Source organism: Chiloscyllium punctatum, chromosome 21 (assembly GCF_047496795.1).
Source record: "Chiloscyllium punctatum isolate Juve2018m chromosome 21, sChiPun1.3, whole genome shotgun sequence".
Classification (NCBI taxonomy): Eukaryota; Metazoa; Chordata; class Chondrichthyes; order Orectolobiformes; family Hemiscylliidae; genus Chiloscyllium; species Chiloscyllium punctatum.
Genome location: NC_092759.1, coordinates 4,493,852 through 4,517,696, shown reverse-complemented (window position 1 = coordinate 4,517,696; position 23,845 = coordinate 4,493,852). Strand labels below are relative to the sequence as shown.

At 44.1% G+C, this 23,845-nt stretch overlaps 1 protein-coding gene across 8 annotated transcripts in view; it reads right to left on the bottom strand.

Moving 5' to 3' along the window:
- Positions 1-23,845, bottom strand: part of LOC140492537 (guanine nucleotide-binding protein G(I)/G(S)/G(T) subunit beta-2) — a 186,905-nt gene that overhangs the window by 21,945 nt on the left and 141,115 nt on the right. For 4 of the 8 annotated variants that reach the window (XM_072591472.1, XM_072591471.1, XM_072591470.1 and 1 more), the window contains 4 exons: positions 18,057-18,168; positions 10,198-10,310; positions 4,263-4,301; positions 1,065-1,171 (listed from right to left, as the gene is read on the bottom strand). In XM_072591472.1, the coding sequence (XP_072447573.1) occupies positions 1,065-1,171; positions 4,263-4,301; positions 10,198-10,254 (203 nt within the window). In that variant the 5' untranslated portion in view covers positions 10,255-10,310; positions 18,057-18,168. The remainder of the gene's footprint in view (positions 1-1,064; positions 1,172-4,262; positions 4,302-10,197; positions 10,311-18,056; positions 18,169-23,845) is intronic. The other 4 variants (XM_072591475.1, XM_072591476.1, XM_072591468.1 and 1 more) reach the window with 1 other exon arrangement.

Sequence of the window (23,845 nt, the reverse complement as noted above, 5' to 3'; positions counted from 1 at the left end):
ATTGTACCAACCTCCACCACTTCCTCTGGCAGCTCGTTCCATACAATTCTCAACTTTTTAATTCTACCATGGCTTCTCGGCCCACCGTGCCCCACTTGTTTTTAATCACCAATTTAGTGCTACAATACTTAGACATTTCAATACTGCTCCAATTCTGCCCTCCAAAGCATTCCCAGTCTTCATCATTCCATCATTGACAGCCCTGCCTTCAGCAGCCTGAGCTCCAAGTTTTGCAATTCCCTCTTTGGCTGTCTTTCTCTTCTCTCCTCAAAACCTACCTCCTTCACCAAGCTTTCAACACAACTCAAAATCCCATGAAGCTCAGTGTCAAATCCTCTCCAAAAACCTGCTAAGGACACTTCTGGATTTTTTTTTGTTAATTCATTCATGGGACGACGATATTACTGGCTGGGCCAGAACTTATTGTCCATCCCTAGTTGCTCAAGGGCAGTAAAGAGTTAACCACACTGCTGGGTGTCTGGAGTCACACTGAATCATAGAATCTCAAACATGCAAAAGGAGGTCATTCGACCCATCGCATCTGCACCAACCTTCCAAAGATCGTCCCAGCCCCTACCCTTTCCCTGTATCGCACATATGCCATGGCCAATCCACCAAACCTGCACATCTTTGGACTGTGGGAGGAAACTGGTGCACCCGAAGGAAACCGACACAGACACACGGAGAACATGCGAACACCATACAAACACAGTCACTCGAGGCTGGAATCAAACCCTGGACCCAGGCGCTGAGGCAGCAGTGCTATCTGCTGAGCAACTGTGCCACCCTATGTTTGCAAAACGAGACAAAGACAGCAGATTTCCTCCTCTAAAAAGGACATTACTGAATTAGTTGAGCTTTTGCAACAAATTGACAATGGTTATGCAGTTATCATTAAACTAGCTTTTTACTGAATTCAAACTTCACTACTGGTCACAGTTTGAATCCAAATCGACAGAAAATAAACCTGGATTGCTAATCTAGTGACACCACTAGCCACCACCTTCCCAATACACAATCTCCACTGCATTAAACATGCTACACAGACAGAGTGTTGCACAGACCTGGAGTCGGTTCCCCAATGCATAGCATAGATCTTAGCCAAGTGACCCCTTAGCGTGCGCCTTGTACGCATCTGAATCCTCCCGACTGGATCGAGGGCCGCTGTAATCTATAAGAGACAAGCACAGTATTGAATGCATAGAGGTTAACCCTGTTCCGATACACGTTCAGATCGACTGAGATCAAAAGGGAGAACTCTGCCTGGTTTTCCTATTCCTGAGATCAGGGATACATCCATTATTGAGAGAGGTGTGCACTTGGAGCAGATTCTAATGAAAAGAGGAATTTTCTTAACACAAGATCGTTACCAACTAACATTAAATGTACAGGGATTGCTATTTCCTGTCATTCAACCCTAGAGAATTCTCCCAATACACATTCACACAACAAATCACACAAAGTGGAGACATAAATCCATGCTGCAGGTTATTGAAAAATAGCAAGGGCCCTGCAGTGAGAAGGCTGCATTAAAGCTGAGTTACAAACCAGCCTATACAGCCCCATTGATGGTTGAGTAATAAAGAGATTTCATTATGTTGTACAGAACAGAAAAATTCAGGGTCTAATTCCTCCTCAATGCTGGGTTGGGTGTACTTTCATGCTGGTACAATTGCAACATTTAAAAAGCATTTGGATGGGTATATGAATAGGAAGGGTTTGGAGGGATATGGGCCGGGTGCTGGCAGATAGGACTAGATTGGGTTGGGATATCTGGTCGACATGGAGAAGTTGGACTGAAGGGTGCATTTCCATGATGTATGTGGATATCATATGGCCAGCAACTATTGCCTGCCCGGGTAAGGTTATGAGATTTCTTTCTCAAAAGCATGAGTGAACCAGGTAAGTTTGTTATAACAATCAATGGTTACTGTCGTGGTCACTATCGATGGGACTAGCTTTCCATGCCAGATTTATTAACTTCACTTAAACTCCTGGGATTTGAACTGGCATCCCAAGAGCTTTGCTGAGCTCCTGAGTGCACCTTAGGATTACTAGTTCAGTGACATTAGCACCGAATGAAGCTTGACTAAAACAGCATGCTTGGACTCTCACAAAGGGAGCAGATCTGGACTGTTTTCCGACTCCAATGATGTATTGATTTGTGATGTAAAGGGCACAGGAGAACACTGAGAGAAAGTGAGAACTGCAGATCAAGAGTCGAGAGTGAGTGTGGTGCTGGAAAAACACAGCAGGTCAGACAGCATCCGAGGAGCAGGAGAATTGACGTTTCGGGCATGAACCCTTCAAAGAGGAAAGTAGGTTAGAGAGCCTGTGTGGTGCATGGTTGGAATTTCAGAAATTATGGACAAGCTAGTGAAGGCGTGGCCACTGAAGGCAGAGCAATGGATGATCAAATTAGATTCGAATTATATAAGCACAGAGATCTTGGAAGGTGGTGTGGGCTGGGACCCTTGAAAATGATAGGGAAGGGTGAAGGGTTGGAAAACAAGAAGGAAATCCTGAAAACCAAGACACTGCTCGACCAGGAGCCAATGTAGTTTAGTGGGAACCGGTCAGGTGATAGAGGAATGGGACTTGCTGTCGGTTAAAACGCAGGCAACACTAGCTCGAATTATATCAACGTTTTACGAAGGATAGATTGTGGGAGACCAGTTAGAAAAAAGGTTAGAACAATCAGATCTAGCAGTTATGTAGGTACGGATGAAAGTTTCAGCAGATGAGCAGAAGCATGGGAAAACTGGGGGAATATAACAGAGGTTGACTCAAGTCATCTCAACATTGGTGTCAAAATGCAGCCATTAGCTCAACTTAAAGCCTAATGTGACACTGGGGTTCCACACAGGCCTGTTTAGTCTGAAGTGCCAGGGAAAAGGATAAAGGAATTGGTAGCTGGAGCAAGGATCAAAAACAATTGCTTCAACCATTATTTATGTAATCCTGTGAAGCAATACCATCAAGAATGAAAAATTATTTTTAAATTGGCAAAGTTTCCAATAGAGTTGACAAACAAAAGTCTCAGGGGTACAGCAGGTTATGTCCCCTGCTAAAAATTTAAGAAGGAGTTGAGCAACAAACTCCTTCAGAGTTTAAAATCTTTGGAATTCTCTCCAGAGAGTTAGATATTGCCCAGTGTTGCATGTATTCAAGACCAAGACCTTGTCATTAGACTGGAGAATTATTCCTATAATAGTACATGAAAGTGAAATTGAGCTATATGACCAGTCATGATCATATGTGGGCCGTTTTGAGTCCTGTATCTAATAAATGGTACGCCGACCTTGGAGAGGGTCCAGAGGAGATTTACAAGAATGATCCCATGGATGAAGACCTTGTCATAGGAAGAGCACTTGAGGACTCTGGTTCTGTACTCAATGGAGTTAGAAAGATAAGGGGTGGCGGAATCTGACTGAAAACTTACAGAATGTAGAGAAGCTTGGAAAGAGTGAACTTGGCGAAGATGCTTCCACTTGTAGGAGTGACTAGGATCCAAAAGGCACAGCCTCCGAGTGAAGGGACAACCCCTTTAGAACTGGTTTGAGGAGGAATTTCTACAGCCAGGGGGTGGTGAATCTGTGGAATTCGCAATGGGCTGGGAGGCCAAGTCAATGCGTATATAAGATAGAGACAGAAATTAGCAAGGGAAACAAGGGTTACAGTGAGAAGGCAAGAGAATGGGTTGAGAAACACAATCAAATAGCAGAGCAGACTTAATGGGTCGAATGGCCTAATTCTGCTCCTATAACTCTCATTGCTAGGAATAGGATGCTTCACCATTGAATAGGACCACAGTTGCTCAGTTTGGCATCTCAACTCCATGTTCCTGCCTTCTCTCCATACCCTCTACTCCTTTGTCTAACTACCTCAGCCTTAGTTAAAAACCACACAACACCAGGTTATAGTCCAACAGGTTTATTTAGAAGCACTAGCTTTCATCACAACAACCTTCAATCAGATGAAGGAGCAACGCTCTGAAAGTTAGTACTTCTAATTAAACCTGTTCGGACTATAACCTGGCATTGTGGTTTTTAAACTTTGTACACCCCAGTCCAATCGGCTCCTCCACATCATAACTCAGCCTTGACGAATTTAGACTGGACTGCGGCGGGCTATGCAATTAACTCCCGAATTTGCTGCAACATCTTGTTGCATAGCTATCTCAAATCAACCAAAAAACTGAGGGCAGATCAGGATGGAAGAAAAGCTGTCCATTTTGCTAGCAGATCAGTTAAAGCACTCACCTGGGTCAGTGTGGAGTCCCCACATGCTTTCCTGGCATCCTGAAACAAACAAAGTTACAGTTAAAAGGGACAAGGCCAAGTCAGCGCCGGCTCATCATACCTTTCTCCGTACCATCAAACATCAGCCCTCAATTTGAAATAAAAACTATATTTAGCATTCCCCACAGAGAACAGTTTCACACTGCTCCAATCCAATTGTCCATTGAAACATGGGCAATGATGAAGTAAATTTGAAGCCAGCCTTTCAAAAAGGAAAGCATTTAGAGATTCAAAAGCTGGGAACATCCAGTCTTCACTTCGCTTGATAAGCAGACCCAACTTTTCTACTGAACAACCAAGTAAGGTCATCAGTAGAGATTCAGCTTGGGTCAGTGCATCTTGTAATCAATTTGAAGGATATTTTGGCCTTGAAGTAGTGGAGACTTCTCAAAACTGCACCACCTGGACTCTAAGGTGGCAATTCTGAGCATAACTATACAAACTAGGGGTGCCATTCCAATAATTTAGGTGGTTGAAGGGGTCATTGATTAAGTTTTCAAGCATTAAAGGCCATCACAAAGTAATAAGGAAATTCTGGAGAAACTACAGAATTTAGTGTCTGGTGCTGGAAATGCACAGCCGATCAGGCAGCATCCGAGCAACAGGAGAATCGACATTCCGGGCCCTTCATGAGAGATAAATGGGAGGAAGAAGGTGATAGGTCAGAAAGGAGAGTGGAGCGGAAAAAGACAGGTCAGGAGGGCAGTGTCGAGTTGGAGGCTTGGGACTGGGATAATGTGGGGGGAGGGGAAATAAGTAAACTGTTGAAATCCACATTGATCCTGTATGGTTGTAGGGTGCCAAGGTGGAAGATGAGGCATTCTTCCTCCAGACATCGGGTGGTAATGGTTTGGCGATGGCAAAACTACAATGAGAGCACAGACTCCAATTACATCCAGGAGTGAAATTTGGAAAAACTCCCATAGAATGGTAGGAGTCTTCCTTCAAGCCACTCACCATCCTGTATTGTTCTTTTCTCACTGTCTCTGGCTCAAAGTCCTGTAATTCATTCCCTAATAGCACGATAAGAATCCCTACATCCCTATTCAAGAAAGCAGCTTCTCAAGGGGTACAAAGTTAAAATTCACAACATTAGGTGATATCCAACAGGTTTATTTGGAAGCATTAGCTTTCGGAGCACTGCTCCTTCATCAGGTAGTTGTGGAGTATGAGATCATAAGACATAGAATTTATAGCAAAAATTTACAGTGTAATGTAAGTGAAATTATGTATTGAAAAAGACCTGGATTAATTGTTAAATCACTCATCTTTTAGAATGAGCATGTTGGTTTCAGTTCTTTCATATGTAAATCTCAGACCATTTTTAAAGTTACATTCTCAAGTGAATGTTAACAGTGTCACGTTGGCCCAGATAATGCATTGAAGGTGTGAGGTGCCCTGTGTGAGAGACTGTCTGTACCACAATGTTCAGACTGATTCTAATCTAACAACTAGAGTTACAGAATCTTACATGGATTAGTGTAGTTTTTGAGCAAAATAAAATGGAATTCTGCAAGCACAAATTCCCCTCACAAAAACTTATATGTATGCATGCACATGCACACACATGGGTGGGTTACGAGTGTCTGTGAGAATGTGCGCGCGTTTGTCTAAAGGGTAATAATTCTGTGAGCAGGTACATGAGTGTGTGGGAGCTTGCGCACATGCACATCTGTGTAGGTGTAGTGCAGTGGGGTCACCTGTAGTGTGATATGAACCCAAGGTCCCAGTTGAGACCATCCCCATGGGTACCGAACTTGGCTATCAGCATTTGTTCAGAACAGGTAACAACGCAAATTGCCCGAAGTTCGCCTTGGAGGACGGTCACCCAAAAGGTCTAAAGTTGAATGTCCTGGACCGCTGAAGTGCTCTCCAACTGGGAGGGAACACTCCTGTCTGTCAATTCTGTGCGGTGTCCATTCATCTTTTGTCGTAGCCTCTGCTGAGTCTCGCAAATGTACCATGTCTTAGAGCACACACAAAACCACATGGACACATAATAGTTTGTGGGGTGAATTTGTACTTGCAGAATTCCATTTTATTTTGCTCAAAAACTGCATGAATCCGTGTAAATTTCTGTAAATCTGGTTGTTAGATTAGAATCAGTCTGACCATTGTGGCACAGACAGACAGTCTCACACAGGGAGCTAACACCTTCAATACATTATCTGGGCCGACATGACACCAATTGTTAAAGTTCACTTGAGAATGCAACGTTAAAAAATTTCTCCGATTTACATATGAAAGAACTGAAACAAACATGTTCAATTCTTAAAAGATGAGAGTCTTAAAACAATCCTGGTGTTTTTCAATATATAATTTCAGTTACATCACACTGTCAACCTTTGCTATAAATCCTGTGTCTTATGATCTTATACTCCACAAGCATCTGAAGGAGCTAGTGCTTCCAAATAAATCTGTTGGCCTATAGCCTGGTATTGGGTGATTTTTTAAACTTCGTACACCTCAGTCCAACACACCAGTATTTCCAAATTATCTCAAGGTTAATTAGGGATAAGTTTACCAATGACACCCACATTCCAGGAATGCATGTTTTTATTTTAAAGTGTGTTTGGAACTTTTTTCAGCTAAATCAACTCAATTTTATATGTCAGGTTGATAGACTGTTAACCTGGGATGTTGAGAGAAATGAGACAGAGAAGTATAAACAGCACTAAGTCGCAGATCAGCCACAGTCTCAGAACACGCTAGAAGGAGCAAAAGACCATCTCTGGTTCCTAATAGCTACAGGAGCAGCACCACAGCATGACATCTGGGTGAAGGCACATTTGCAGCATTTCAAATTAGTTTTTCTTGTGACATTAAAACATTTATCTTCAGTGGTTGAAAATTTAAGTGTGGGGAAAGTAATTCTTGCAACCCAGTCCTCAAACATATAAAGACCCTGGAAGAGCTCAGCACTTATGGAGTTCTGATGAAGGGTCACTGAACCCGAAAGGTTAACTTTGATATTGCTTCACAGATGCTGCCAAACCTGCTGAGCTTTTCCAGCAACTTCAGTTTTTGTTTCGGATTTACAGCATCTATAGTTCTTTCGATTTTTATATGAAGATTGTGAATGGTCTTGACAAGTTGGATGTAGAAAGGATATTTCCTCTTGGGCACGAGTTCAGATCTAAGAGGCATTGTTTTTAAATTAGGGGTGGCCTTTTAAGGACAGTAACTAGGAGAATCATTTTCTCTCAGAAGGTTGAGACTTTGCAAATCTGCTTGAGCAGGTTTTTGATGACGACAGAACTGCAGATGCTGAAATCCAAAAGTAGACAGGCAGAGGGCTGGAAGAACAGAACACGCAGGCAGCATCAGGTGGAAAAGTCAACTGACGAAAAAGCTGCAGATACTGGGATCCAAATGAAATCAATAACATGCCTTTCCTCCCTCTGTCACCCATACAGCCCTCTGCTGTACCTTCCCCACTCTAAACCCCTCCCCTCCCAACACAATGAGGACAGAGTCCCCCTTGTCCTCACCTACCACCCCACCACCCTCAAACACTTCCGCCAAATCCACACAGACACCACCATCAAGAACACCTTCCCCTCCCCATCCCTCTCAGCCTTCCGCAAGAACCATTCCCCCCGACAGCCCTTGGTTCACACCACCCCTACCACCGATCCCCCAGGTACCTTCTCCTGCAAGCAGAAAATAAAATGCAAAACCTGCCGGTACACCACTCCAGTCATCTCCATCCAGGGCCCCAAACAGTCCTTCCAGGTGAGACAGAGGTTCACCTGCCTCTCCTCCAACCTAGGTAAAAACAATGACTGCAAATGCTGAAAACCAAATACTGGATTAGTGGTGCTGGAAGAGCACAGCAGTTCAGGCAGCATCCAACGAGCAGTGAAATCGACGTTTCGGGCAAAAGCCCTTCATCAGGAAGGGCTTTTGCCCGAAACGTCGATTTCGCTGCTCGTTGGATGCTGCCTGAACTGCTGTGCTCTTCCAGCACCACTAATCCAGTATCTCCTCCAACCTAGCTTACTGCACCAATGTTGTCTTCTCTACATCGGGGGACACTGAACGTTAACTTAGGGAACGGCTCACCTAGCATCTCAGCCGGGTCTGCAGAGGCTGACCAGACCTCCAAGTCTCTGCCCATTTTAATTCCCCCAACTGCTCCCTTTCCGACATGACTGCCCTTGGCCTCCTCCATTGCCAAAACAAACTACAGCACCTATTTGGAGGAACAACATCTTATCTTCCACCTGGGAACCCTACAGCCCAGAGGACTCAACATCGAGTTCTCCAATTTCAAATCACCTCCCTCTCCAATCCCCAAACCCCTTTCCAGCTCCTTCCCCTCCCTGCCAGGATTCATTCTTCCCATTGACCAACTAGATGTACAGTCTACCTGTCTTCACTGTACCCACCTTCCTCTTTATCTGCAGCTCGCCCTACACCCACCCCTAGTCCTGAAGAAGGTTACACCCAAAACGCTGACTTCTCCACCTCCTGATGCTGCCTGGCCTACTGTGTTCTTCCAGTGTTCTTGTCTGATAAGGTTTCAGAACATTTCTAAGGCAGAGTTAGATAGATTGCAGTAGAGTAATGCAATCTAAAGATTGTTAGGGCAGATCTGAACGTGGAATTCAAACCACAAACAAAAATCAACCATGATCTTCTGAAATGGCAGAGCAGATTCAAGGGACCAAGTGTCCTACATCTGCTCCTTTTGATACATTCATATGTACACAAGGCCCTGGTAGGGAATAGATCCAAGTCAAGTTGCCTCTGTTGCTGTCAAAGTAACTTTCTACTTATGCCTGTAAAAAGAAAAGAGCATTTATACAAGAGTTCTTCCACAATTGTATGTCACTGCCAATGAAGCAATTCTGAAGCATGTTTATATCAAGTGCAATGCGATAATGAACCAGATGCTTGGCTTTCTTGATACAGATTGAAGGATGAATTTCAGCCTTCAGACACCAGGGAGCAATACCTAGATCCATGGTTTCTTTTACCTCTACATGTGTTGTGCATGAGGTCTTCTAGTTTAACATCTCACCCTCTAGACGGCCTCTCAGACAGTACAGTGCTCCTTCAGTGTGGGTTTTTTTGTTGAGGAGAGATGGTCCGTGTATGTCAGACTAGACTTCAATGCTCAAGCGAGACAAAACTTGGAACCTTCGACTCAAGTGGGCTGACAGCATGACACACTGAGCCATGGCTGACATCCAACAATATTATTAGTGAATGAAACTCCAGGCAAGAGTGTGTATGGATCTGAGCTGTGGACTCAATCCCCACAGGGACAGAGTGAAAAAGCACAGTCTAATTCATTTGATTCGGAGTTATTACTGCTCTGTGCCACTCTGGGCTGGGTCCATCACTGAATTCATACCACACTTAGCCAGCACTGCACTTTGCAAAGCATTGATCAGGAGGAGATCGTGGTATTCTTACCCAATTACTTTTTAAGTGAGTAAATTTAAAGTACATGGTAATATTTTGAGACAATGAAATACCATAAAAAAGAATAGCTGCTACTCTTCAAAATTTCGAGCAGTCTTTAATTCCAGACTTGATTGACAATGCCAGGGAACATTTAGGTTCTGGCACTGCAGGTTTAAAATCAAGACATCTGACACTGTGGGATACCACTTTCATCCTGCAGCTTGCTCAGTGCCTATTGCCTTCAACAGTAGGTGGTCCCAACATGCCTGCCCGACTTCTCTATTAATATTCCACTCCCTGCCTCGTCTGCCAACTCCTTCCCTTCTTCAGGAGGGGGGAGGAAAGGCAAAGGTGCAAGCAGTAGCCCCTCTCATTAGTCAAGTAAATGACTTTTGAAGGGGAGTAACAATTGATGGTGGTTTCACAGCTCAGAGCTTTGGCCAGCTCCCAATAAAACACTTTATATTCTTGGTTTGCTCACCCGTATTTGGCTCCGTAGCTGCTCTGCCTCTTGGCGCAACTGCTCGAGCTCACTCATGTTCTCCGGTCAAAGCTAAACACCTCTAGCCCACTTCGACTCGGCCAATCAGAAACCTGTCAAGAACAGGAAACCAAAAAAAAAATGCAGATTAGCACCCGTCCGAGCACCAGAAGGGACACCGAACTCACAGCAGCAGAGCTTTACGTTAACCAGTGAAAGCTTTCATTTCTGTGGCATCTTGCATCATCTCAAGACACCTTAAAGCACTTTGTAGCCAATGAAGTGAGTTTCTGTTATAAGAAATGCAGCAGCTAACTTACACATGGGAAGTTGTTCCAGAATTTTATTCCAGAAAGCTGGGGTGAAAGTGTCTCCAAATCTCATCAGCCTTTATTTACAGAAATACAGATTGCAGACATGCATCTCCAAATGTTTAATCAGGTTTTAGTCTATTCCTATTCACAGAAGCTCATGTGAATCACCAGTTTATGTCCATGACCTGAATACATTGTATCTGAACTACAACAGAATTTACACCAAATGCTTCTTCTACCAGCACTGCCAGGGACCTTTTCAACTCCACTCAAAAAAGGTACAAATGGGGCTACAATTTGAAATTTCACCCAAAAATAGCACTTCCGACAATGCAACACCCTCAGTGCATTGTGGTAAGAATGTGGGTTTGGACTGGGACTCAATGCCACAAACCAGTGACCCAGAAGAGAGCCAGGGCTAACAGGAGGTACAGTTATCAAGGAGCTGACGGGCACCACCCTAAGTAGTATGGTCCACTTCCTACTTTTTAAAAGACACTTAAAAGCAACCACTCCCTTTCGACAAAAAACGAAACCCGGATCTGGACCGAATCAACAGGCTGCTTCAGCAGAACAGCTGCTCCCTCTGCACCGTCCTGGCTGACTTTTACAACAGGAATTGTAAGCTGATTGATCAGCACAGGAAGTGTTTACATATGACACAGTTACTCTCTCACACACTCTTTCTCCCGACGTACAGACCATCTTGCACTCAGTCAAAAGTGTGAATCCAGAAATAAAACGGCTATTTTTCGATTCCTTTTTCAACCGAAAGGAAACAAAAGGAGCACTTTGATATAATTTACATTAAGCCAGAGGAACACCGCTCATAAAATGAAAGCATCTGAACTGGGTGGAGTTGCACAGCCCAGGGGAAGTGATGCTGAAGTGAAGTTTTGAAGCTTGTTCCTCACCTATTGTGCAGTTTGAACCCAATGCTGTGCATCACTGTGCAAGGTGTTTTCAACTCAACAGACCTACAGCCATCAGCATTTCACCTGCAACCTCAAACACTCTCCAGATAGAATGGAATTTCAACAGATCTGGAATTGAACCTCCTACAGAATTAACCTCCTTTTTTAAAATCTGACTTGAGAACAACCAAGACGGTTGAAGTACTGTTGTGAGCATCCTGCGCGAGGTTTTTTTTGAGGTGGACTGGGAGGGGAGCTGAAAGCGAATGCCAAGGCACAGCGGGAAACCATCTGTCGGTGTACTTAAACACTAATTCACCTATTTTTCCTGTTTTAAGCTGAATTTGCAGAAAACCATCCCCACCTTCCAGAGGGGGAGAAGGAAGCACTGCAACAGAGGCCACAAAGCAAACGCACACAAAACCAACACATTCAGCCCAAAACTTGTTCAGCCATAGATACTCTCAAGAATGAAGGTTAAAAACAGCAAAGTAAGGATGACGTAAGAGATTCTGCATTGGAGCTGTTGCAACAGTCATGGGAGCATTTGAGACAACTTTAGAATATCTTCATTGCGGTGAAAAAAAAATTGCAACTTAATTAGGCTGTAAATTCAAAACATTTCCAATTGCTTCACGTGAGACACGAATGAGCCAATTTTAGGCTGGATAAGTGAAACATCCGAAGCCTTTTCACACACTCAAGTCAGCACACCACTATATATAGCCCCCAAACTCCCATGAGCCACAATGAAAAGAGCAGAAATTTAAATGAAAAGGGAGGCTGAAAGACTTGATGGGAGAACAGACACAGTTTCACATTTGAGTACCAGGCCAACAGAAATCCAAACATAACAATTAAACGACAGCATTACGTCAATGAGCAAGCAACATGCAGAAAATACCAAGCATATTTGTGGGCCTCAGTCAAGACCCTTTCTGAAAGTAAGGTCCAACTGTTGGTTATTAATAGAGAATGCATCCACTCATTTTATTTCAAGGAAGGCCTTAGGGGGCTGATACAAAACCATTTGCTCCAAAAGCCATCAGCGCCCAGACAACTGATTAACCCATTTGGGGGGAATGGGAGTAATCTCCGATATAGTAGTTCAGAGGAGGGGCTTGTAACCCACTTCCAATAGAGACAAATTCTAGAGGGATTCAATGAGGATTGCATATGCTTGAAAGTGTATTCACCATAAACAGGAACTGTTCATTGCCTGTGGGTGGAACTTCAAACAAATTATTTTTTTTAAATTACTGTCGACACTGGGAAAATTACAGAAAAAAAAAATGCTGACAATGCGCAACAAAGTCAGCAACGGAGGAAATGAACGAGTTGCTCTCCTGAATGCAGTTCTAACATTGGAGTTGGAAGGGGCCAGACAGATATACATACAAATACCAATCAGAAAGGAAGGGAGCAAGATAGAATTTCATGGAGAAATGGTGAACAGGCAAGACAAATTATGGCTGGAACAATGATGCACATTGTTTTAGTCAAGTATAGGTAATGGGTGAAGGTAAAACATTATACACTAACATAGAAATCTGCATTGCAACCTGGGCCAAATCTGCTTCACCCATTAAATGCTTATTGGTGATGAGAAGCTAATGTCAAACATTCTTAAAATTTTCCTTCTTGCTTTCAAATTCTTTCATGGCCTCACACCCTCCCTGTCATGTAATCTTCTCCAGTCCTCCAAACCTCTAGGCTTTTTTTTGTTTTTAGATTACTTACACAGTGTGGAAACAGGCCCTTCAGCCCAACAAATCCACACCGAGCCTCTGAAAAGTAACCCACCCAAACCCATTCCCCTACATTTACCTCATCACCTAACACTATGGGCAATTTAGCACAGCCAATTCACCCTAACCTGCACATCTTTGGACTGTGGGAGGAAACCGGAGCACCCGGAGGAAACCCACGCAGACACGGGGAGAATGTGCAAACTCCACACAGTCAGTTGCCTGAGGCGGGAATTGAACCCGGGTCAATTGCTTCTCCAATGCTAGTCTCCTGGTTATCCCAAAGTTCCACAGTTGTGTGTTCAGAGCAGTGGGATTTACTCCTCTTGCTACTCACTTCTGGACACTATGTCCTAAAGTCTCATTGGGGCCAATGTGCAATTTTGTTTGATAGAACGCTCCCAAGGTGCTTCACAGGAGTGCTAACATGTTCACAGTGCTACTTAAATGCAAACTGTTGGTATTTTACATACTAAGAAGGTATAGCATAGAGAAGGGCCATCTGGCTTAACCAATCCTAGCTGGTGTGCATTCCTAACGAGTCTCCTCTCATTCTAGACATAAAAGACCAACGGGAGAAACAAAGTCAGGAGGTTCAAGAAACCTGCAACCAACAGCCCCATTCAAAGATAAGGAATCTATATGAACTCCAGGCAAGGCCAATCACAAAAAGCATCAAATATGGGGAGAGTTACAGCAAGGATCGGCACAGCCCTCAGGCTCAGACAGTTCAGTGAAACACTCACTCAATTGCTTTCCCCAGTGTAGGTCTTCATTGTTAGCTGAACTCAAATAAAAAACACATTACTGCAGATGTTGAAGATCTAAAGTAAAAACAGGAAGTGCTAGAGAAATTCAGCAGCTGTGGAGGGAGCAAAGTTTAAGGTTGAGACAGTCCAATATATCTCGATCTTTCTCCAGAAGCTGCAAGACCCAAGTCTCTCAGCAACATTTTGTTGTTATTTCAGAATCCTTAGGAAGTTGCCATTAATGAACCCATGAAAAATACCTTATTCAGGTTTTGGGAGCAGAGGACTGCACTAACAAATCCATCATGCCAGACTATGGTAACACGATGCCTGGAGGAAGAGCGCCTCATCTTCCGCCTAGGAACCCTCCAACCACAAGGGATGAATGCAGATTTCTCCAGCTTCCTCATTTCCCCTCCCCCCACCTTATCTCAGTCCCAACCCTCGGACTCAGCACCGCCTTCTTGACCTGCAAGCTTCTTCTCGGCCCCCACCCCCTCTCCGGCCTATCACCCTCACTTTAACCTCCTTCCACCTATCGCATTCCAACGCCCCTCCCCCAAGTCCCTCCTCCCTACCTTTTATCTTAGCCTGCTTGGCACACTCTCCTCATTCCTGAAGAAGGGCTCATGCCCGAAACGTCGATTCTCCTGCTCCTTGGATGCTGCCTGAGTTGCTGCGCTTTTCCAGCAATACATTTTCAGCTCTGATCTCCAGCATCTGCAGTCCTCACTTTCTCCTGTTACTCTCTAGCCAAGGCCAAACTCAATAATTGGACTTTGTGTCCAGATGCAAACGGTAGGTAAGCTGATGACTGCTAATATCAATGGCAGTCATAAAGGTGACACTGTACCACAGGGTAGGCAGATGAAGCAGGAACTTTAACTCCAGCTAGTAGACTGCCTGCAGGGAACCATAGGATCATAAAGCCAAAAGGTTGCACACTGAGCTTTGCTGTGAGAGATGATCTTGAGATATTGAAGAGGTAACTTGCTCTGCTGACCTGTAGGAAACTGGATGTCCTGAGGCTAGAGTGAGATGCCTCTAACTGCCAGGTAGCTTGAAAGGAATTTACATTATCATCTCCTATTATTCAGAGCCATTCACATGACCATTTCCTAGCCATTCAGAGCCAGTTACATTGTCAACATCTCCTATTCAGAAATCAATAAGGACATTACAGTTGGAATTCTGACCACTCTCTGTAGTTAAAAATAAATGATTTGCAACAGATTTGACCATTAAGAGATGATTGACATTATATTGTTTCTGGAGATGGTCAGGTCACTGCATTGTATCTTGAGTGGCATGTGACTGTTAGGGGAGTGACTGGAGGTGTGTCTTACTGACCTGTGATGTAAAGATTTTGTGTAAAGGAAGGACTGTTTCTTTTGTTCAGGGAGAGCTTTGACAAAACTCTGCAAGGTGTGTTCAAAGTTCCTCCAGAAAGTTTGTACAGTACTGTGCTTAATCACATTTTGATTGTTCACAGAAGTTGGTGTGTTGCATTTGCATCAGGTGTGTAAGGATCTCAAGAAAAACTAACTTAACCTAGGCTCGGATGATGCAGAGTCCATTTGGGCAAAGGCAAAACCTGCAAGGAAAAAATGACTTTGGGAGTGTAGAGACCCCCCCCTCCACCCCCCCATAGAAGAGCCACTCCGTAGGAAAGGCTCTTTCACAACAAATACGAGGAGCATGTACAAATAGAGCAATAATAGAAAATAGGTCCGTACAGCACAGTATAGGCCCTTTGGCCCACAATCTTGTGCTAAGCATTTTTTATCTTAATCTAAGATCAATCTAACCTACACACCCCTCAATTTACTGCTGTCTATGTGCTGTCCAGCAGTTGCTTAAATGGCCCTAATGTCTCTGACTCCATTACCACCGCAGGCAGTGCAATCCACACACCCACCACTCTCCTCATAACGAACCTACCTCTGACCATCTCCCCTATAACTTTCACCAATCACCTGAAAGTTATGACCCCTTGTGACGGCCCTGGTGAAATGTCTCTGGCTATCTACGCCTCTCATTACCTTGTACACCTCTATCAAGTCACCTCTCTTCCTCCTCCTCTCCAGGGTGGAAAGTCCCAGCTCACTCAACCTCTCTTCATAAGACAAGCCCTCCAATCCAGGCAGCATCCTGGTAAATCTCCTCTGCACCCTCTCTAAAGCATCTACATCCTTCTGACAATGAGGCAGCCAGAACTAGACACAATATTCCGAGTGTGGTCTAACCAGGGTTTTATAGAACTGCAGCAAAACCTTGTGCCCCTTAAACTCAATCCCCTTGTTAATGAAAGCTAAAACACCATACGCCTTCTTAACAATCCTATCAACTTTGAGGGATCTATGGACGTGGACCCCAAGACCCCACTGTTCCTTCACACTGCCAAGAATCCTGTCTTTAACCCTGTATTCAGCATTCAAATTCAATCTTCCAAAATGAATCACTTCGCATTTATCCAGGTTGAACTCCATCTGCCACTTCTCAGCCCAGCTCTGCATCCTGTCTATATCTTGTTGTAGCCTACAACTGCCCTCTACACTGTCTACGACACCACCCACCTTTGTATCATCGGCAAGCTTACTAACTCACCCCTCCACTTCTTCATCCAAGTCATTTATAAAAACTACAAAAAGTAGCGAGAGGCCCAAGAACAGATCCCTGCAGGACACCACTGGTCACCGGACTCCAGACAGAATCCTTCCCATCCACTACCACTCACTGTACTCTTTCAGCCAGCCAATTTTGTATCCAGACAGCCACATTTCCCTGTATCCCATATCTCCTAACTTTCTGAATGAGCCTAACGTGGAGAACCTCATCAAAGGCCCTACTGAAATCCATATACACCACATCCATTGCTCAACCTTCATCAATTTGTCTCGTCACATCCTCAAATAAAACTCAATAAGGCTTGTGAGGCATGACCTACCCCTCACAAAGCCACGCTCTCAGAATCCTTTCCAGGATCTTGCTTACTACAGATATAAGACTAACTGGTCTGTAATTCCCAGGGATTTCCCTATTCCCTTTCTTGAACAGAGGAACAACATTCGCCTCCCACCAATTATTCGGTAATACTCCATTGGAGAGTGAGGATGCAAAGATCATTGCCAGAGGTCTAGCTATCTCATTCCTCGCTTTCCGTGGTAACCTTGGAGATATCGGATAAGCCCTGGGGACTTATCTATCTTGATGCTTCCCAGAATTTCCAGCACATCCACTTTCTTAATATCAATCTGTACAAGCTTATTAACCTGTTCCACTGTGTTCCCACATCAACAAGCTCCCTCTCTCTAGTGAATACTGAAGCAAAAATCTCCTTTAGGGCCTCCCCTCTCTCTTTAGGCTCCAGACACAAGCTCCCTCCACTACCCCTGATTGGCCCCACCCTCTCTCTGATCATTCTCTTATTCCACATAAGTATACAACGCTTTTGGGTTTTCCCTAATCCTTCAAGCCACTGCTTTCTCATGCCCCCTCCTAGCTCTCCTCAATCCATTTTTGAGTTCTTTCCTCGCTACCCTGTAATCCTCTAAAGCTGTGCCAGATCCTTGCTTCCTCAACCTTAAGTAAGCTTCCTTCTTCCTTGTGACGAGAAGCTCCTCTGGTCATCCAACACTCCATCTTCCCAATCCTTGCCTGACTCAGTGGGACAAAAAGTTATCCAACACTCGCAACAGTGCTCTTTAAACAGCCTCCACATTTCTGTTGTACATTTCCCATCGGACAATTGTACCCAATGTATACTCCACAGCTCCTATCTAATGGCAGTATAATTCTCCCCCCCCGCCCAATTAAATACCTTCCCATACTGTCTGTTCCTATCCCTCTCCATGGCGATAGTAAAGGTGAGGCAGTTGTGGTCACCATCACTGAAATGCTCTCCCACTGAGAGATCTGACACTTGGCCTGGCTCGTTCCCCAGCACCCAATCCAATATGGCCTCCCCCTTAGTCAGTCTAATGATGTGTGACTTTAACCTTCACATTGACTGGAAAGGGTAACTACGACAACAAACTCAGTGCATTAAGAATTGTTTCACAAAGCCAACCAGGGAACAGGCAATCGTGGATCTGGTAATGTGTAATGAGTAATGAGGCAGGTTTAATAAATTACCTCCCAATAAAAGATTCCCCTAAAGGGCACTACTTGTCACTCGCCACTCGGGTGTTTTTTCCTTCTTGGCGGTGGTACCTGAATCAAGTTTTCTGCACTCGATGTTTCTTCACTGTCAAAGAGAAGAGGAAGAAAAGAAAAGATCCCATAAGAAGCAGTGAACATAGTAGAATTTAATAATCAGTTTGAGTGTGCAAAACTTGGGTTGGAAACAAGTGTATTTAAATTGAATAAAGGGAATTTACAATGAAATTAAGATAGAGCTAGTGAAAGTGAACTAGGTGGATACATTAACAGAAACTGCTGAAAACGCTCAGCAGGTCTGGCAGCATCTTTGGACAGAAATCAGAGTTGACGTTGCAGGTCCACTGACTCTTCCTCAGGGCTGGATACATTGGTTACCTGGATATAGGGTGGATACATTAGCAGGAATGACAGTAAGCCAGCAGTGATAGACTTCTGAGGTCAGAATTCATGAGGTTCAGCAAGAATACATCCCAGAAAGGAAGATAGATTGTGTGAGGGATAAACCAAGGAGGCTAAGCAGAGTATTAAGACCATAAGACATAGGAGTGGAAGTGAGGCCATTCGGCCCATCGAGTCCACTCCGCCATTCAATCATGGCTGATGGGCACTTCAATTCCACTTACCCGCATTCTCCCCATAGCCCTTAATTCCTCGAGACAAGATTCTATCAATCTCTGCCTTGAAGACATTTAGCGTCCCGGCCTCCACGGCAATGAATTCCACAGGCCCACCACTCTCTGGCTGAAGAAATGTCTCCGCATTTCTGTTCTGAATTTACCCCCTCTAACTCTAAGGCTGTGTCCACGGGTCCGAGTCTCCTCGCCTAACAGAAACAATTTCCTAGCGTCCACCCTTTCCAAGCCATGTATTATCTTGTAAGTTTCTATTAGATCTCCCCTTAATCTTCTAAACTCCAATAAATACAATCCCAGGATCCTCAGCCGTTCCTCATATGTTAGACCTACCATTCCAGGGATCATCCGTGTGAATCTCCGCTGGACACGTTCCAGTGCCAGTATGTCCTTCCTGAGGTGTGGGGACCAAAACTGGACACAGTACTCCAAATGGGGCCTAACCAGAGCTTTATAAAGTCTCAGTAGCACAACGGTGCTTTTATATTCCAACCCTCTTGAGATAAGTGACAACATTGCATTCGCTTTCTTCATCACGGTGAAAGAAAAGGTGAAAGAAAAGAAATTAAGGTGAAAGAAAAAGCATAAAAGGAGGCCAAAGTCAGTCCCAAAGCTGGGATAAATTCAGAATCCAGCAAAGGAGGACTAAAGAAATAATAAAGACAGCAAAAACACGAGGAACATAACAATTGACAATCAGACCTTATTAAATATATAAAAAGGAAGAGAGAGGGGTCAAAGTAAACATAAACCCCTGAAGAAAAGTTTTGGGAAACAAAGAAACGGCAGTGAAACTGATATTTTGCATCAGTCTTTATGGTGGAAGAAATTGGAACATTCCATTAATGTCAAAGAATATGGTGGAGAAATTAAGTAACTTCTCTAAAATAATATTAGACAAACCAATGAGTGAAGAGTTAAGCCCCTGGCCCTGATGGCTTGCATCTTAAGATCCTAAGAGAGATAGCTCCTGAGATAGTGGGTGCACTGGGTTGTAACTTTCCTAATATCTATGCATTCTGTTGAAGTCTGAGGACTGGAAAACTGTGAATGTGATATCTCTATTGAAAAAGGGAGGGAGGCAAGAAGTGGACCAATTACCCGAACATTTATCGTCGGAAAAGTAATAGAATAAATTATTAAGGAAGGAATAGTAGAACATTTAGAAAATCATAATCAAATCAAACAAACAATCAGCATGGCTTTATGAAAAGGGAAACCATACCTGTCTAAATTCTAAGAGCTTTACAAGGAAGCAGATAGGAAGGGAACCTGTAGATGTGTTGTTGAAAGCTTTCTGGAAGTCCAAACCCAAAGTACCTCATAAAAGGTTAAGGTCATAAGATATAAGCCCAGAGTGTTAGTAGAATATTGGCATGGATAGAGAATTGGCTCATGGGCAGAAAACAGAGTAGAGATAAGATGTCCCTTTGCAGGTGGCGACCTGTGACCAGTGCGGTTCCGCAGGGATTAGTGCTGGGACCAAAACTGTTAACAATACATATTTAGGTCTTGGATGACAATACATTCATTTTCTTCCTCCAGATTTGAAGACATTAGAATAGGTGGAAAGACAGGTTGTAAGAGGGATACAAACATTTCACAGAAAAATATTGATAGGTTAAGCAACTAAACAAATTGACAAATTATCATAGATTAATAGAATTCTGACAGTGCAGAAGCAGACCATTCAGTCCTTTGAGTCCACACAGACCCTCTCAATAGCAACCCACCTAGACCCCTCACCCTATCCCTGTAACCCTGCATTCCCATGGCCACCCACCTAGCCTGCACATCCCTGGACACTATGGACAATTTAGCCTGGACAATCCACCCTAATCTGCACATCTTTGGACTGTGGGAGAAAGTCAGAGCAGCCGGTGGAAACCCACGCAGACACAAGGGAGAATGTGCAAACTCCACACAGACACCCAAGGTTCCCTGAGCCACTGTGCTGCCCTGAAGTGTAAATGAAGTATAATGCTGGAAAATTCAAAGTTGTTCATTTTGGAAGTGAGAGCAAAGAACAGAATATAATTTAAAATGGAGAGAAACTGCAGAAAGCTGCAACACAATGGGGGCTTGGGGGCACTTGTGCATGACACACGGAAAGCTACCAAACAGGAGCAGCAGGTCATTCTGATGAAGAGCTTATGCTCAAAACATCGACTCTCCTGCTCCTTGGATGCTGCCTGACTGGTTGTGCTTCTGCAGCACCACACTGTCCAAGTCTAATCTCCAGCATCTGTAATCCTCACTTTCCACCAGCAGGTAATCAGGAAGGTTAATGCAATGTTGGCCTTATTTCAACAGGGTTGGAGTATATGAGTAGGAAATTCTTACTGCAATTGTACAAGGCGCCACATCTCGAGTACCGTGAATTGTTTTAGACCCTTATTGAAGGAAAGATATCATTTCTTTGGAGACAGAGAATCAGAGAAGGTTCTCTAGGATGATCCCCGGTATGGAGGGATTGACTTATGAGCAAAGTCTCTACTCTACTCCCTGGGGTTTAGAAGAATGAGGTGCGTTGCCATTGAAACACATCGGATTCTTAACGGTCAATGCTGAGAGGATAGAGTCAGCACGGAAACAGACCCTTCAGTCCAACTCGTCCATGCCAACCTGATATCCCAACCCAATCTAGTCCCACCTGCCAGCAGCCGGCCCATATCCCTCCAAACCCTTCCTATTCATATACCCATCCAAATGCCTCTTAAATGTTGCAATTGTACCAGCCTCCACCACTTCCTCTGGCAGCTCATTCCATACACGTACCACCCTCTGTGTGAAAACGTTGCCCCTTAGGTCTCTTTTATATCTTTCCCCTCTCACCCTAAACCTATGCCCTCTAGTTCTGGACTCCCCGACCCCAGGGAAAAGACCTTGTCTATTTATCCTATCCATGCCCCTCAGTTTTCTAAACCTCAATAAGGTCACCCCTCAGCCTCCGATGCTCCAGGGAAAACAGACCCAGCCTGTTCAGCTTCTCCCTATAGCTCCGATCCTCCAACCCTGGCAACATCCTTGTAAATCTTTTCTGAACCCTTTCAAGTTTCACAACATCTTTCCGATAGGAAGGAGACCAGAATTGCACACAATATTCCAACAGTGGCCTAACCAATGTCCTGTACAGCCGCAACATGACCTCCCAACTCCTGCACTCAATTCTCGGACCAATAAAGGAAAGCATACCAAACGCCTTCTTCACTCTCCTATCTACCTGCGACTCCACTTTCAAGGAGCTATGAACCTGTACTCCAAGGTCTCTTTGTTCAGCAACACTCCCTAGGGCCTTACCATTAAGTGTATAAGTCCAGCTAAGATTTGCTTTCCCAAAATGCAGCACTTCGCATTTATCTGAATTAAACTCCATCGGCCATTGCTCAGCCCATTGACCCATCTGGTCCAGATTCTGTTGTAATCTGAGGTAACCCTCTTCGCTGTCCACTACACCTCCAATTTTGGGGTCATCTGCAAACTTACTAACTGTACCTCTTATGCTCGCATCCAAATCATTTATGTAAATGACAAAAAGTAGAGGGCCCAGTACTGATCCTTGTGGCACTCCACTGGTTACAGGCCTCCAGTCTGAAAAACAACCCTCCACCACCACCCTCTGTATTCCCCCTTTGAGCCAGTTCTGTATCCAAATGGCTAATTCTCCCTGTATTCCATGAGATCTAACCTTGCTAATCAGTCTCCCATGGGGAACCTTGTCAAACACCTTACTGAAGTCCATATAGATCACATCTATCATTCTACCCTCAATCTTCTTTGTTACTTCTTCAAAAATCTCAATCAAGTTTGAGAGACATGATTTCCCACGCACAAAGCCATGTTGACTATCCCGAATCAGTCCTTGCCTTTCCAAATATATGTACATCCTGTTCCTCAGGATTCCCTCCAACAACTCACCGGCCTATAGTTCCCTGGCTTGTCTTTACCGTCCCTCTTAAACAGTGGCACCATGTTTGCCAACCTCCAGTCTTCCGGCACCTCACCTGTGACTATCGATGATACAATTATCTCAGCAAGGGGCCCAGCAATCACTTCTCTAGCTTCTCACAGAGTTCTCTGGTACACCTGATCAGGTCCTGGGCATTTATCTACCTTTAACCATTTCAAGACATCCAGCACTTCCTCCTCTGTAATCTGGACATTTTGCAAGATGTCACCATCTATTTCCCTACAGTCTATATCTTCCATATCCCCTTCTTGGGACAGTCGAGGATCAGGGTGCACAGTCTCATAATTAGGGGTACCAATTTAAGACTGAGCTGAGGAGGAATTTCTTCGGCAGGTCGAAAATTTTTGGACCGACAGCTGTCTGTGGCAAAGACTTCCAGAATCTATGCATGCCTTGAAGATGGAGATAGATAGATTCTTGGTCCACAGGAGAATCAAGGATTACAGGAAAGGGGAGGAGGGTTGACAAGGGGATTGCTGGATCAGTCAAGATTCTACTGAATGCGGGACTAGACTCGAGGCGCCAAAAGTCATCCGCCTGTTCCTATGTCTTATGGTCTACTGCTCAAGTCAATGACAAGAACTTACTTTTACACAATACTTCTCAACAAAGTTTCGAAAAATCCTTAAAACATTTCAGTGTTAACACTCAAACTGACATGAGCCAACTTGGGCAATACCAGCACAGGGGATTGGTCAAAGAGGTATATTTTAAAGGATAGCATTAAAAGGGGAGAAAGAGACATAGGTAGAGAGATTTAGGAAAGGAATTTCAGAATCAAGACCCTAAGCATCCAAGAGCACACCACCAATAGAAGAAAACCAGGGAGGTATGATGCACCAAAACTGGAGGACAGCAGAGATTTTGGGAAAGCTGTAAAGAACTTGGTCTCTTTAGGACTGCATTTACTAATGACCAATACTAGGGAGGCAATGACACAAGATATACGTTTATCGTTCCCCAAGAAAGTAGGAGGTGCAAGGCCAATCATTCCAAAATGAGAGGCAAGTACTAAAAGGGAGAGAAAATTACAAACCTGCTCAGCATGGAGCATTTCTCACTACCTTACAGTTACCGCAATGAAATGCAAGCCACCTAAGAGTAACTCACCTCCTGACTCCCCAAAGCCTTTCCACCACTGACAAGGCACAAGTCAGGAG